At 47.7% G+C, this 12,312-nt stretch overlaps 1 protein-coding gene across 1 annotated transcript in view; it reads left to right on the top strand.

Annotated features, from left to right (window-relative positions):
- The window catches only part of PGM1 (phosphoglucomutase 1), a 69,543-nt gene that overhangs the window by 32,789 nt on the left and 24,442 nt on the right, over nucleotides 1-12,312 (top strand). The window contains exons 2-5 of the mRNA XM_049774398.1: nucleotides 4,696-4,858; nucleotides 5,133-5,279; nucleotides 9,304-9,429; nucleotides 11,409-11,599. Of these exons, the coding sequence (XP_049630355.1) occupies nucleotides 4,696-4,858; nucleotides 5,133-5,279; nucleotides 9,304-9,429; nucleotides 11,409-11,599 (627 nt within the window). The remainder of the gene's footprint in view (nucleotides 1-4,695; nucleotides 4,859-5,132; nucleotides 5,280-9,303; nucleotides 9,430-11,408; nucleotides 11,600-12,312) is intronic.

The following is a 12,312-nucleotide window of genomic DNA, read 5'->3' as shown; positions in this document are numbered from 1 at the left end:
CTCCTGGTATCCTATAGGGTCCCCCAAGCCAGGAGCAATTTCTGAGCACATAGCCAGGAGTAACCCCTGAGCATTACTGGGTGTGGTCCAAAAACCAATATATATATATATGAATATATGTATGTAAAAATATGTGTATGTATATATGTAAGTAGTAATCATTGACTATGGTCTCTGCCTATGTGTTAGAGCTGGGGCAGGCAAAGCAACATTTAATTTCAAGCCTTTCCCAGGACAGTCCTTAACTAAAAATCTTGTTAAAATCCTCTTTTCCAGGGCCCGGAGAGATAGCACAGCGGTGTTTGCCTTGCAAGCAGCCGATCCAGGACCAAAGGTGGTTGGTTCGAATCCCGATGTCCCATATGGTCCCTCGTGCCTGCCAGGAGCTATTTCTGAGCAGACAGCCAGGAGTAACCCCTGAGCACTGCCGGGTGTGGCCCAAAAACCAAAAAATAAATAAAAAAAAAAAAAGATGTCTCATGATACTACAAAACTTTCATCTGCTAAGACTGACCAGATCCTCTGTCATTTGAACATTTCTTTTTTTTTTTTTTTTTTTGGGTCACACCCGACTGTGCTCAGGGGTTACTCCTTGCCCCATGCTCAGAAGTTGCTCCTGGCAGGCTCAGGGGACCTTATGGGATGCCGGGGTTCAAACCACCAACCTTCTGCATGCAAGGCAAACGGCTTACCTCCTTGCTATCTCTCTGGCCCTGAAATTTCTTTTTTTAAGATGCCTTGAGTTCTTGGAGGGCAGGATCCAAGGGTGGAAGTGAAGTGTCGGATTATGCCCAGTAGTGCTCAGTACTTTCTCCTGGCTCTATGCTCAGGGATCACTCCTGGCAGGGCTCAGAAGACCTTCTGTAGTGCTGGGGATCAGATGAAATGGATCAATTGTGGGCAAGGCTAGAGCATTAAAACGCCATGTTCAATCTTTCTCCATGCCTGTACCCTCTTTTCTGACTTCTTCAGCATTGCATGTGTCAATGGAGATCTGTTGAGATTTCTCCTGTATATTTATATATGTATATGTATACATATGTATATGTATATATACATATATACATATATATACATATATACATATATACATATATATATAACATATGCTCTAGCCCTTTAAGCCATCCTGGTTCCTTGGTGTCTCTATTTTTTCAGGGTTTGTATGGATCATAGTGCAAGTTAGCTTTTGTTGAAAGTTTTTTTGTTTTGGTTTTATGCTTGGGGGTGCTCCGGGATTACTTCTGGCTTTGTACTCGAAAATCATTCCTGGTGGTTTTGGGGGATCATGTAGACTATGTGGAATGCTAGAGATTGAACTCGAGTCTGCTGATTGCAAGACTAGTACCTTACATGCTGTAAGTTCTCTCTGACCCTGAATAGATCTGATTCAGTCATCAGAGCTTTTTCAAATGCAGAGATAAATTCTATGTCTGTGTACCCACTGGCAAGACAAAGACTGTGGAACATGGTTTCTTTTGGACACAAGAAAACTTAAGGTGACTTTGGGTGAAGCATTATTGAGTCATTCCCTGCCATGTTTGACCCTAAAATTTATTTAGTTAGTTAGGTTTGGGGCCACACCCAGTAGGGCTCAAGGGTTACTCCTGGCTCTGCACTTAGGAATAACACTCGGTGGGCTCAGGGGACCATATAGGATGCCGCAGATCAAACCTGAGTTAACCAGGTTTGTGCAAGGCAAAAGTCCTTCCCACTGTGCTATCATTCCAACCCCTGACTCTAAATTCTTGGGGGGGCCACGGGATAGTGTGCTCTAAGTTGGCAGACACATTTGGGAGCCCAGTAAGGGTTTCATTTTGTGTGTGTATTTTTTTTTAATTTTGCATATTTGTGGTAAAGTGTGTAGAGACACGGACCTGTGGTCTCTGAACATGGAATTGGTGGTAGAGCTTCAGCTGGAATGTGCTGAGGTCACCCTGATAACCATCCAGTCCCAGGAGCATTGCATCACTCTCTGGAAACCCTACCCACGCCTGACACCCTACAGCTGCTGCTTTACCTCCTGCCCTGCAGAGACTGTGGCCACAGACCTCCAACAAATGGGACCTGGGGGCCCAGCTCACTTCCAGGTGCACTCACTGCAGCCTGTATGAGGGGCTAAGGCCCACCCTGGGATGTGCAACTACTGGGTGCCTGTGACTCATGGGTGGGGTCTCATCAGCTCTTACAAATGGTCCTGGCATGCACTTGGTGGCCCTGGGGCCCAATCAGGCCTTGATTACTTTGGCCTCTGTCAGAGTGAGGTTCACAGACCCTAGGGCCAAAGGAAATTCTTTGAGGAGAGGAAGGGTGCAGAGAGGCTGGGGAGACTTGAGTCAGGAGCTATTAGGGTACCCTTAAGTCTCTCAAAGAAAGAAGGTAGCCTATACCAGTCATGCCCCTATATCCGGTCAAGGGCTGATATTCCTGGTGGTGACTCATGAGAAAGTGTTCCTCGAAGGGGCATGTCTACCACTGCCCCTCTTCTCTGCATTACAAGAGGAGACATCTACAAGAGCCTCAGTGGTGTTCCCATTGTGCTTCTTTGGTTGTGGTGCTCACATACATGTACACACATGCATATATAAATATACACACACAAACACATACACACTTCAGGTCCCCTTAGTTGGCTAGGGTTAGTGTTAGGGTTAGGGCTAGGGCTAGAGCTAGGGTTAGGGTTAGGATTAGATTTAGATCACAAACATTCTGGTTGTGATGTGTGTGTGGGTGCTGCTGCAGTGTTCATACACAGCCTTATTAGGCCATGCACCCCTTTGTTTGGAGCTCACACATGCCTGGTTGTAGTATAGCTGGACACTCTGTTGGCTTTGGAGTTGCCTGGGACACTGCTCGGTTCATGCGGGACACTGGGGATTTGAACTCATGGCTACACACTCGCAAGCACTGGATCGCTGGATTCAGTGTACACTGTGACAACTTCTTCCCAGTGATCCCAATTTTCCCTGAGAGGCAGAAGAGACACAGAACCCCCCAGAATGTTCACCCTGGAAGAGTTGAGAGCAGCTAGGGATGAACCTGCTGCCTCTGGGAGGGGTGACAGACATTCAGGAAAGTAATAGGGATCATTTCCTGAAGGACTTTCCCTGGGAGTGCAGGGCCTCTTGTTGGCCTGTTAGAACCTGACAGTAGCATGTCTTTTCCCTTGGGCTCTTCTGAAACATGGTCTGTTGTGGGGGCTCGTAGCTGCCTTCTCCCAGCAGGGGCTGGAGCACCCCTCCTTAGCTGCTGTTCCATAAGCCCTGGGGTAACTGTCTACTCCCCAAGTAGGTCAGAGGGAACCCCAGGCCTGGTTTTTCTTTCCTAACTTGGTTCATATTGGAATGAATCCATGTCACATCTGTTTATCTCAGAAGGATGAGCTGAACGACAGATCCAGTGTGGTAAACTTGGGTCCTTTTCCACAGGTGGCTCTGACCTGTTTCCTCAATAATAATCCCCAGCACACCCTGTCTTGGACTCAGAGGGAGCCCAGGTATACCCCAATAAGTGCACCTTCCTTTGGGAAACCCCTTCTAGCAAATGCCACCCTTGACTGGAAACACACATATATGAGAATCATTTTATAATACTTTTTATGTGAACTTTGCCCTGTGTGCATTTCCCCAAACATTTCTGTTGACAAGCTTCTTCTCTTTGGGGAGTCCATTAGCAGGAGGCCTGGAGGTGGCTCCTGAAGCACATGCTTGGCAAGCTGGAGTTCCTCACCCATTGTCAGGAGCGAACCCTAAATTAACCAGCAGGATTAGCATCTGTGCTCTGAAGCGCTGCCTTTTGTGGTCCAAAAGACAAACTTTGATTTATTTGTTTGAGGGCCACCATCACCTGTACTCATGGCTTACTCCTGGCTCTGCTCTCAGGGATCACTCCTGGCAGACTCGGGGTACCATTTGGGATGCCAGTGATTGAACCCAGGTCAGCCACAGTGATTGAACCCAGGTCAGCCACATGCAAAGAAATTGCTCTATCTGCTGTGCTATTGCTCTGTTCTCCACAACTTTTTTTTTAAAAGAGAAGAAACTCTTTAGCTAAGCTTATGTCTTCCTTCCTGGTGTCTCAGTAATATGACTGAATAGGTTAGAGGTGAGTGTTCTCACCATTTCCAGTCTATTCCACATCTGGAATGATCAAGAAGAGAGTGTTTTCTTGCCAGAGTCTTCCTTGCACCCCATCACAGACTACCCTAAACAACAGGTTCAGTCATTACACTTGGATTATAATGTTTACTAATGATAGTCACATGATTCTACTGAAAAACAGCAGCAACCACCACCATTGCCCTCATACTTCAGCTGTAAATATTCTTTAAAGAGCAGCTTACTGGGCTAGAGATATAGAGGATAGCAGGTAGTGAGCTTGCTGGCTAAACCAGGTTGGATTCTCAGCATACAATATGGTCCTCTGTGCCCTGCCAGGAAAGATCCTTGAGAACAGAGCCAGGAGCAAGCTCTGAGAACTTTTGGTGTGTGGCCCAAAAAGGAGAGAAGGATGAAAGGGAGGGAAGGAAGTAAAGAAGGGAGGGTGGGAGGGAGGGAGAAAAAATAGGTAAGGAAGGGAGCAAAGGAAGAATGAAGGAAGGGAAGAAGGTGGGACTTGTCTGGTCCCAGGGTTCCAGTGTGTTTGTGTAGGCAGGGTCACTAATGATGACGTTTGTGTCTGCTCTTCTTCTCACAGATTGGGCGCCTAGTTATCGGACAGAACGGAATCTTGTCCACCCCAGCAGTGTCCTGCATCATCAGAAAGATCAACGCCATTGGGGGGATCATTCTGACAGCCAGTCACAACCCAGGGGGCCCCAATGGAGATTTTGGCATCAAGTTCAACATATCCAATGGCGGTGAGTCTGCTTGATCTTCAGGATCCTCCATTTCTGGTCTGGACTCTGATCCATGGCCCAGGTCTCCTTTCGGTGGGAAGGAAGCATTTTTCCTCTGCTATCTCTGTAGATGTGAAACCTTGTATGAATGGGTAGAGGTGTTATGTTCTTCCAAAGCTCTAGGCCTTTGCTGCCTGGCCATGAGCACAGCGGGAGACATGGGCAAGCTCTGTGCTCTTGGTACTTCAGTGCCCACCACATCACATGACTCACCCCTTGCTCTTTGACCTCCCAGGCCCTGCTCCGGAAGCCATTACGGATAAGATCTTCCAGATCAGCAAGACCATTGAGGAATATGCAATTTGTCCTGACCTGAAAGTGGACCTCGGGGTTCTGGGGAAGCAGCAGTTCGACCTGGAAAACAAGTTCAAACCTTTCACAGGTATGTTTCAAACCCCTCCAGCCCCCCTTTCTGGTTCTAGTGGGAACAATTTATGTTCTGAGTTTCTAACCAGTTTGTGAGGACAGGAAGATCCTTCCATACTGGGAAAAGGATTGTCATCTTGGCTGGGCATGAGTGCGTGCAGGAAATGAACAAGCCTAGAGTAGAGTCTGGGAGTCCTGTGACTCAGCCTCTCCGAGACTTGCCCATCATCCTTTATATGATCTTGGAGAGGTCATTCTAGATCCCTAGACCTCAGTTCCCACACCTGTAAAATGGGCAGCCTGGATCCATAGATCTGTAAGACCTCGTTTATGACAAAAGTTTATCGAGATGCTGTTATGTGCTAGGATTGTCCCCTGCTGCTTTCTTTGAATTTTCACAGTAGCCCCATCAGGGCAGGACTGGAATAACATTCACTTATTCCCAATGAGGCAGCAGAAGCTGAGAGGGCTCCACGAATATGATTCAAGTCCCATCTTGAGCAATTATGCTGGATACAGACTTTCCTTCCTGCCCTAATTTTGGTACAATTCAATCAGACTCTTTTTCAGGACTGAGTTGAAACCCCCGACTCAGGCCATGCTGATTGTCAATTTGTCATTGAATGTCTGGACATCATAGTCATTGAGGGAAGACCTCTGTCCAGCCATTCAGATTAGTAAAATGAGGATACAGGACTCTGTCCTCATGGGTTTTCTTCCCCCTGTACACAGCTCTTTTTATTGATTGATTGATTGTTTGTTTTGGGCGACACGCAGTAACGCTCAGGAATTACTCTTGGCTCTGTGCTCTGGAATCACTTCTAGCAGGCTCAAGGGGACCATATGTGATACCAGGGATCAAACCAGGGTCAGCCACATGCATGGCAAACACCCTCCACACTGCGCTATCTCGCTTTGGCCCCACAATTTTTTTTGTTTGGACCCACTGGATAGACTCCTGCCAGAGACAGGCACTCGGGCACATCTCGAAGATGTGCTTAGAAAATGCCTGGGAGAGTTTCCCAACTTCTCAATATTTCAGTAATGTTTAGACCCCTGGAAATTTCAACAATTAAAGCAACAACATTTGTTTGTCTGTTTGTTTATTCTGGGGCCATACCCAAACAGTGCTCAGGGCTAACTCATACCTCTGCACTCAGGGGTCACTCATGGTGATGCTCAGGAAACCATAAAGGGTGCTGGGAATTGAACTCAGGTTGGACTCCTCCATGATCAACACCCTACACGCTGTACTATTACTCTGGCTCCATTAACAAGATTTTTTTTAAAGAAAACATTTGCTTCCTTGGCTTGCCTAACTTTTTATTTTGGTTTTTGGGTCACACCGGTGGCAGCACTCAGGGGTTACTCCTGGCTCTGCGCTCAGAAATTGCTTCTGGCAGGCTCGAGGGACCATTAGGGATGCCAGGATTCAATCCACCACACGGCCTGGATTTGACTGCATGCAAGGCAAAGCCCTACCGCTGTGCTATTTCTCTGGCTCCTGCCTAATCTTTTTATTGAGGATTTTATATATCTCAAGACCGAGGGGGTAGCAGTGACTCCTAACGAGTATGTCTATTGGTTTGCACTTCCTGTGAAGTTAGCTTAGGCAGGAAACCTGGGCTAGCACAGGAAGGCAAGCACAGTAGCCAGTTAGTATGGAATGGGGGCGTATTCATTGCTCCTGCAACACTACTCTTCTGCTGAACTTCAAGAATCCACTGGCCGATGCTCAGATTTAGCAAATGCTCAAAGAAACGGCGCCAGATGGTCTCTGTGCAGCCCATGACAAACTGTGCAGTAATGCTGGGTAGGGTTTCAAAGTTGGAACTATAGACCTGAAAGAACAGAGTAAAACAAATTCGATTTAAAAATACTGAAAAAAAACTTTCTCCTAGTTTAAAAATATTAAGTAAGTTCCTATGTCACACACAAACTAAAGAAAAAGAAAATACACTCAACATTCAGGACAGCAATATACAGCTTGGGCTTTTTCCTTGAATGAGGTTAAGTGATTCATTTGATTCTGTTTAGGGGCCACTCTGGGTGTATGTATAAACATTAACATGTGGATACTGAGTGCTGCAATTCATGTTAAGTCAGATCCAAATGTGAGCCATTGTGGTACATTCCCACATCAATGTGTTTTTATTTCAGTTGAATTATACTTAGACCTTACTCCTGGCTGTGTGCTCAGAGTTCATTCCTGGCAGTACTCAGGGATTATGTGTGGTGCTGAGGATAAAACCAGTTTGGCTTCATGCAAGGTGTACAGTACCCTACTTACTGTATGATATCCCTGGCCATTCATGTGTTAAACTTTATTCCTTTCACCCCCGCAAGAAATTTTTGTAGGGGGAGGTGGTGTTTTTGAGTCACACCCAGCAATACTCAGAGATTATTCCAGGCTCTTTGCTCAGGAGTGACCCCTGGTGGTTCTCAAGGGATCATATATGGTGCCAGGGATTGAACTGGGTTGGCCATATGCAAGATAATACCTTATGTTGTGGTTTCTGTTTTGCTTGGTTAGTTTGTGTTTATGGACCATACCTGTTGACACTCAGGGCTTACTCCTGGCTCTGCAACGAGAAATCACTCCTGGCAGGCTAGGGGATCAAACCTGTATTGGTTTTGCGTCAGCTGCATGCAAGGTAAACACCCTACCTGCTGTGCTATTGCTTCAAACCAAGGTTGTTGTTTTTTTTTTTCCTGGTTTCCTTTTTAACCTTTAAAACTTGCTGGCAGTGGGCTTTGATAAAGAACAGGAAAGTATTATGTTTCCCATTACCATGACACCAAAACATGCTGCCATGACAACGGCTGACAGAGCCATGTGGTAACCAGACTTAGTCAACCCAAGCACACCTGTGTCCAGAGGCCCCCACTGCCCATTCCAGCTGTGTGGGCAGATTCCTTAACTGCTCTGACCCTGAGCTTCTCATCTGTGAAACAGGCCTTGTGAAGTGAAGTTGAGGGCTCGTTGGGTCCTAGGCCAGAAAGCCCAATACTGTCCACACTGGCTTGTGCAGGCAGGGGACACTTGACCACAGCTCTTCAAATCCTTGGGGATCAGGGTCCATTGACACTGATGGAACGAGGGGCTTGGAACAACCCTGTTGTCTGTTTTTGAAAACCAAGAAGTGGGTTTCAAGACAAATATAATGAAGATTCTTTTCTGTGTTGCTTTTTCTCTGAAAACACAACTTGTCTTAGTTTTGTTGTTATTGTTTTTTGACACACCTGGTGGTGCTCAGAGGTTACTCCTGGCTCTGTGCTCAGAAGTTGCTCCTGGTAATTTCTGGCTCAGGAGACCATATGGAATGCTGAGGATCGACCCCCAGTTGGCCACATGCAAAGCAAACGCCTTCCCCACTGTGCTATCACTCCAGCCCCTAGATTTGTTTTGTTTTGTTTTGTTTTTCTGTTTTAAAGCTCAAAACCCAGCCGAAACAGGTGCAGGAGTAGGAGTGAGTTTCTGCTTGTTTTCCCACAAGCAGTTGTGACCTACTATGCAAATAGTCACCAGAGAGAGAGAGAGAGAGAGAGAGAGAGAGAGAGAGAGAGAGAGAGAGAGAGAGAGAGAGAGAGAGAGAGAGAGAGGAGAGAGAGAGAGAGAGAGAGAGAGAGAGAGAGAGAGAGAGAGAGAGAGAGAGAGAGAGAGAGAGAGCTGCTTTATCTATATGGTAGATCTTTCTCTGGACATCCATGGTTTCCCTAAGCAACATTTCCCTATTGAAATATTTGGAGCTGCCACAAACTGTCCTTTTAGGCCTGCTATACTGGCAGGCTAGGGTGGTATGGGATGCATTCAGGGATCATTGGTGGAGGGAGGTAGACGCTGGTGGTGGGATGGCCCTAATCTTTGTATATCTGAAACACAACCAGAAGAACTTTGTAAATCACAATGGTTTCAATAACATTAAGAGAAAAATAAATAAGAAAGTGCTGTAGTTTACAGAGATGGAATATTCTGTGGGGCTTGTGCTTCTGCTGGCATCCAATTCTCACAACTTTTTTCACACTGTTTTCTCTCACAGTGGAGATCGTGGACTCAGTGGAAGCATATGCCGCCATGCTGAGAAACATCTTTGATTTCAATGCCCTCAAAGAGCTGCTCTCCGGCCCCAACCGCCTGAAGATCCGCATCGACGCCATGCATGGAGGTGAGCCCCCTTTTGGAGGCTGGGAGCCATATTTTTTTGAGGGGGCACATCCAGTGACGTTCAGGGGTTACTCTTGACTATGCGCTCAGAAATCACTCCTGGCTTGGGGACCATATGGGACGCCGGAGAATTGAACTGCAGTCCGTCCTAGGTTAGCCACGTGCAAGGCAGACACCCTACTGCTTGCGCCACTGCTCCATCCCAGGGAGCCACTTTTGCATCATGGGGGTCTGATGCAACAGGGGGATTCACACCCCCCATGAGGCTCTTGTCAAGAGCCTCTTCTCATGCTGCTTTGCCAGCGTTTACTTTACAGCCTTTCCCTAGCAGAGTTCACCCCAATAAAAATCTAATTTGTCCACAGCAGAAATAGCAGAGTTATTCCTCCCAACAAGGGGGTGTGAAGGTCGGTGTTTCCATTTTGAGCTCTGGGCTCAAGGTAACACACGGCTCCCCTGTTGCCCTCTTCACCCCCTCAGAGGATGCCTTCCATTCTTACTGTACACCCCCATCTTTCCTGGGGTGGCCAGGCCCTCACTGGCCGGACATGCTCTGCACATTCCCAACCCCCAATCTCATGCACCCCCACACATGTGCTTTTTCTCCATGAGGATAAGAGCAGGATGAAAATTAAGTCCAGAAATGACAGGAGATCTCTCTCTCTTTCTCTCTCTCTCTCTCTCTCTCTCTCTCTCTCTCTCTCTCTCTCTCTCTCTCTCTCTCTCTCTCTCCCTCTCCCTCTCCCTCTCCCTCTCTCTTGTTCTTCCTCTCTTTCTCTTCCTCTTTCTCTTCCTCTCTTTCTCTCCCCCCCCTTCTCCCTCTACCCTCCCATGAGTTATGTGCCTAGGTCAGTGAGATGCTGACACAGGGAACTGGACCTGGGAGGTTGGCTGTGGAGCTTAGGCCCCAAGGTCTGGCTCTCTCCCTTAACCTCCCTCTGTGCCCTGTCAACAGCCCCTTCAGCACATGGCCCCTAAGGGGAGACTCTGGCCTCACCCCAGCAGTGTATCTGGTGTCAGTATTTTTCTTAAGGAAACATCCACTCCTTTTTGTGTCCCTCAGGGAGGAATGTTCTAGGTGGTTATATTAAAAATTAGTGTCTGGTGGAATTTTTTTTCAATATTTTTTGTTTTATTTTGGGGCTATGCCTGGCCATGATCAGGGGTTACTACTGACTCTGCATTCAAGAATCTAGTGGGAGTAAGGGGCTGGCTCGGGCTGGCCATGTGCCAAGCAAGACCCTACCCACTGTGTTCTCTCTCTTTGGCTCCTCTGTGGGATTTTTTTCTCCCATCAGTTTGTCAGGTAGCCAAGGAGAAGGAAAATCTGGGCCCCCATCCCTCATAGTAACTTTGGGCACATTCAATGTTCTTCTCAGAACATGGCTTTTCCAATGCTGAGGTCCTTTTGCATTGTATCTGCTCTGAAGCCCTTCTCAGAGCTTCTGTGAGTTCCTTCACATCTTCTCTCCTTCATGAGGGCTCTCTTAAGCCTCACTTGGTGGTCATGGTGGATAGAGGTAGAAAGTTGGAAGAAGGTTTTCACAACCTGGAGACAGCAAGAGGCCAGAGTCTCAGAGAAGGTCCAACTGTGATGTAAGAGTCACAGGAGGGGTTTTGGAGGAGCCCCTGGCATGGGATAGGGGGAACCTCCACACTGTTGAGCCCCAGTACCCCCTTCTCACCTCACCTCATTATTCCTTTTCTGTTTGTTAGTGGTCATACCTATAGTGTTTAATGCTTACTCCTGGCTCTGCCTTCAGGGAATCAATACTGGCAGGCTCAGGGTCCCATATGGAATGCCAGGAATGAAACCCAGGTTGGCCATGTGCCAGGCAAAAGCCCTTCCTGTCCCTCATTATTCCTTCATGGGGAGATCCCAGAGACTTGTATCTTTATCACCCCGATCCCACTCCCTCCACAGCTCTTCCACTCCAGCCCCAGGTCCCCTTCACTGTCCCTCCCGCTTCCTCTCCACAGTCGTGGGGCCTTATGTGAAGAAGATTCTCTGTGAGGAACTTGGAGCGCCTGCCAATTCCGCAGTGAACTGTGTCCCCCTGGAGGACTTTGGAGGCCACCATCCTGACCCCAACCTCACCTATGCAGCTGACCTGGTGGAAACCATGAAGTCGGGAGAGCATGATTTTGGGGCGGCCTTTGATGGCGATGGGGTAGGTGCAGGTGCCTGGAATGGGGCTGGGGACTCCATTTGACCTGATCCTCTGAAAGGGGAGGAGAATGGGGGGCTGTTTCCACAGAGCCCCATGAGTCTGTGAGTGACTGTTGGGAGTCAAGATGTTTCCCCTCATGGCAGTCAACATGGCAGTTGACTTGTGCCAAGACCTGAGGTGGGAGTGGGAGCTCACACCAACTTTCTCATGCATTTGGCATGTTTACTGGGAGGGTTGGGTATTGGGGCCACAGATCCCCACAGATGGATGGGAGTTGCTTGCTGAGCTTAGTGGGGTCTCAAAGCCCCCTCACAAGGTCCTATGATCCTCTCAAGGGTTGGGCCTGTGCACTACCATTCATCTATATCTGCTGTATAAGAATGAATGAACCTTCTAGGCCTCCTATCTGGGCGCCATTGGCAGTTTTAGGCTATTTCATGACATAGGCGATAAGGACATGCCTGGTTTCTCTCCATGGAATCTCGGAGATGCTGTCTAGCAGTTGAACACTTCTTGGAAGGGTTGTAGGAAGTCTCCTAAGGGTTCTCAGAGGAACTGGGGGGCAGGCCCAGTGAATTCTCAGTCAATTGATGTTCAGAATACAATAGTCTGGGCTGGAGGTCCCAGGTACCCCCCAGGACCAATCTGGACAGTGCTCAGGGAACCTCATGGTGTCAGGATGGAACCAGAGTCATCCCACCCCCCTGTCTCCC

This window comes from Suncus etruscus, chromosome 6 (genome assembly GCF_024139225.1).
Source record: "Suncus etruscus isolate mSunEtr1 chromosome 6, mSunEtr1.pri.cur, whole genome shotgun sequence".
NCBI classification, from domain to species: Eukaryota; Metazoa; Chordata; class Mammalia; order Eulipotyphla; family Soricidae; genus Suncus; species Suncus etruscus.
This window is presented reverse-complemented; position numbering and strand designations above follow the sequence as displayed.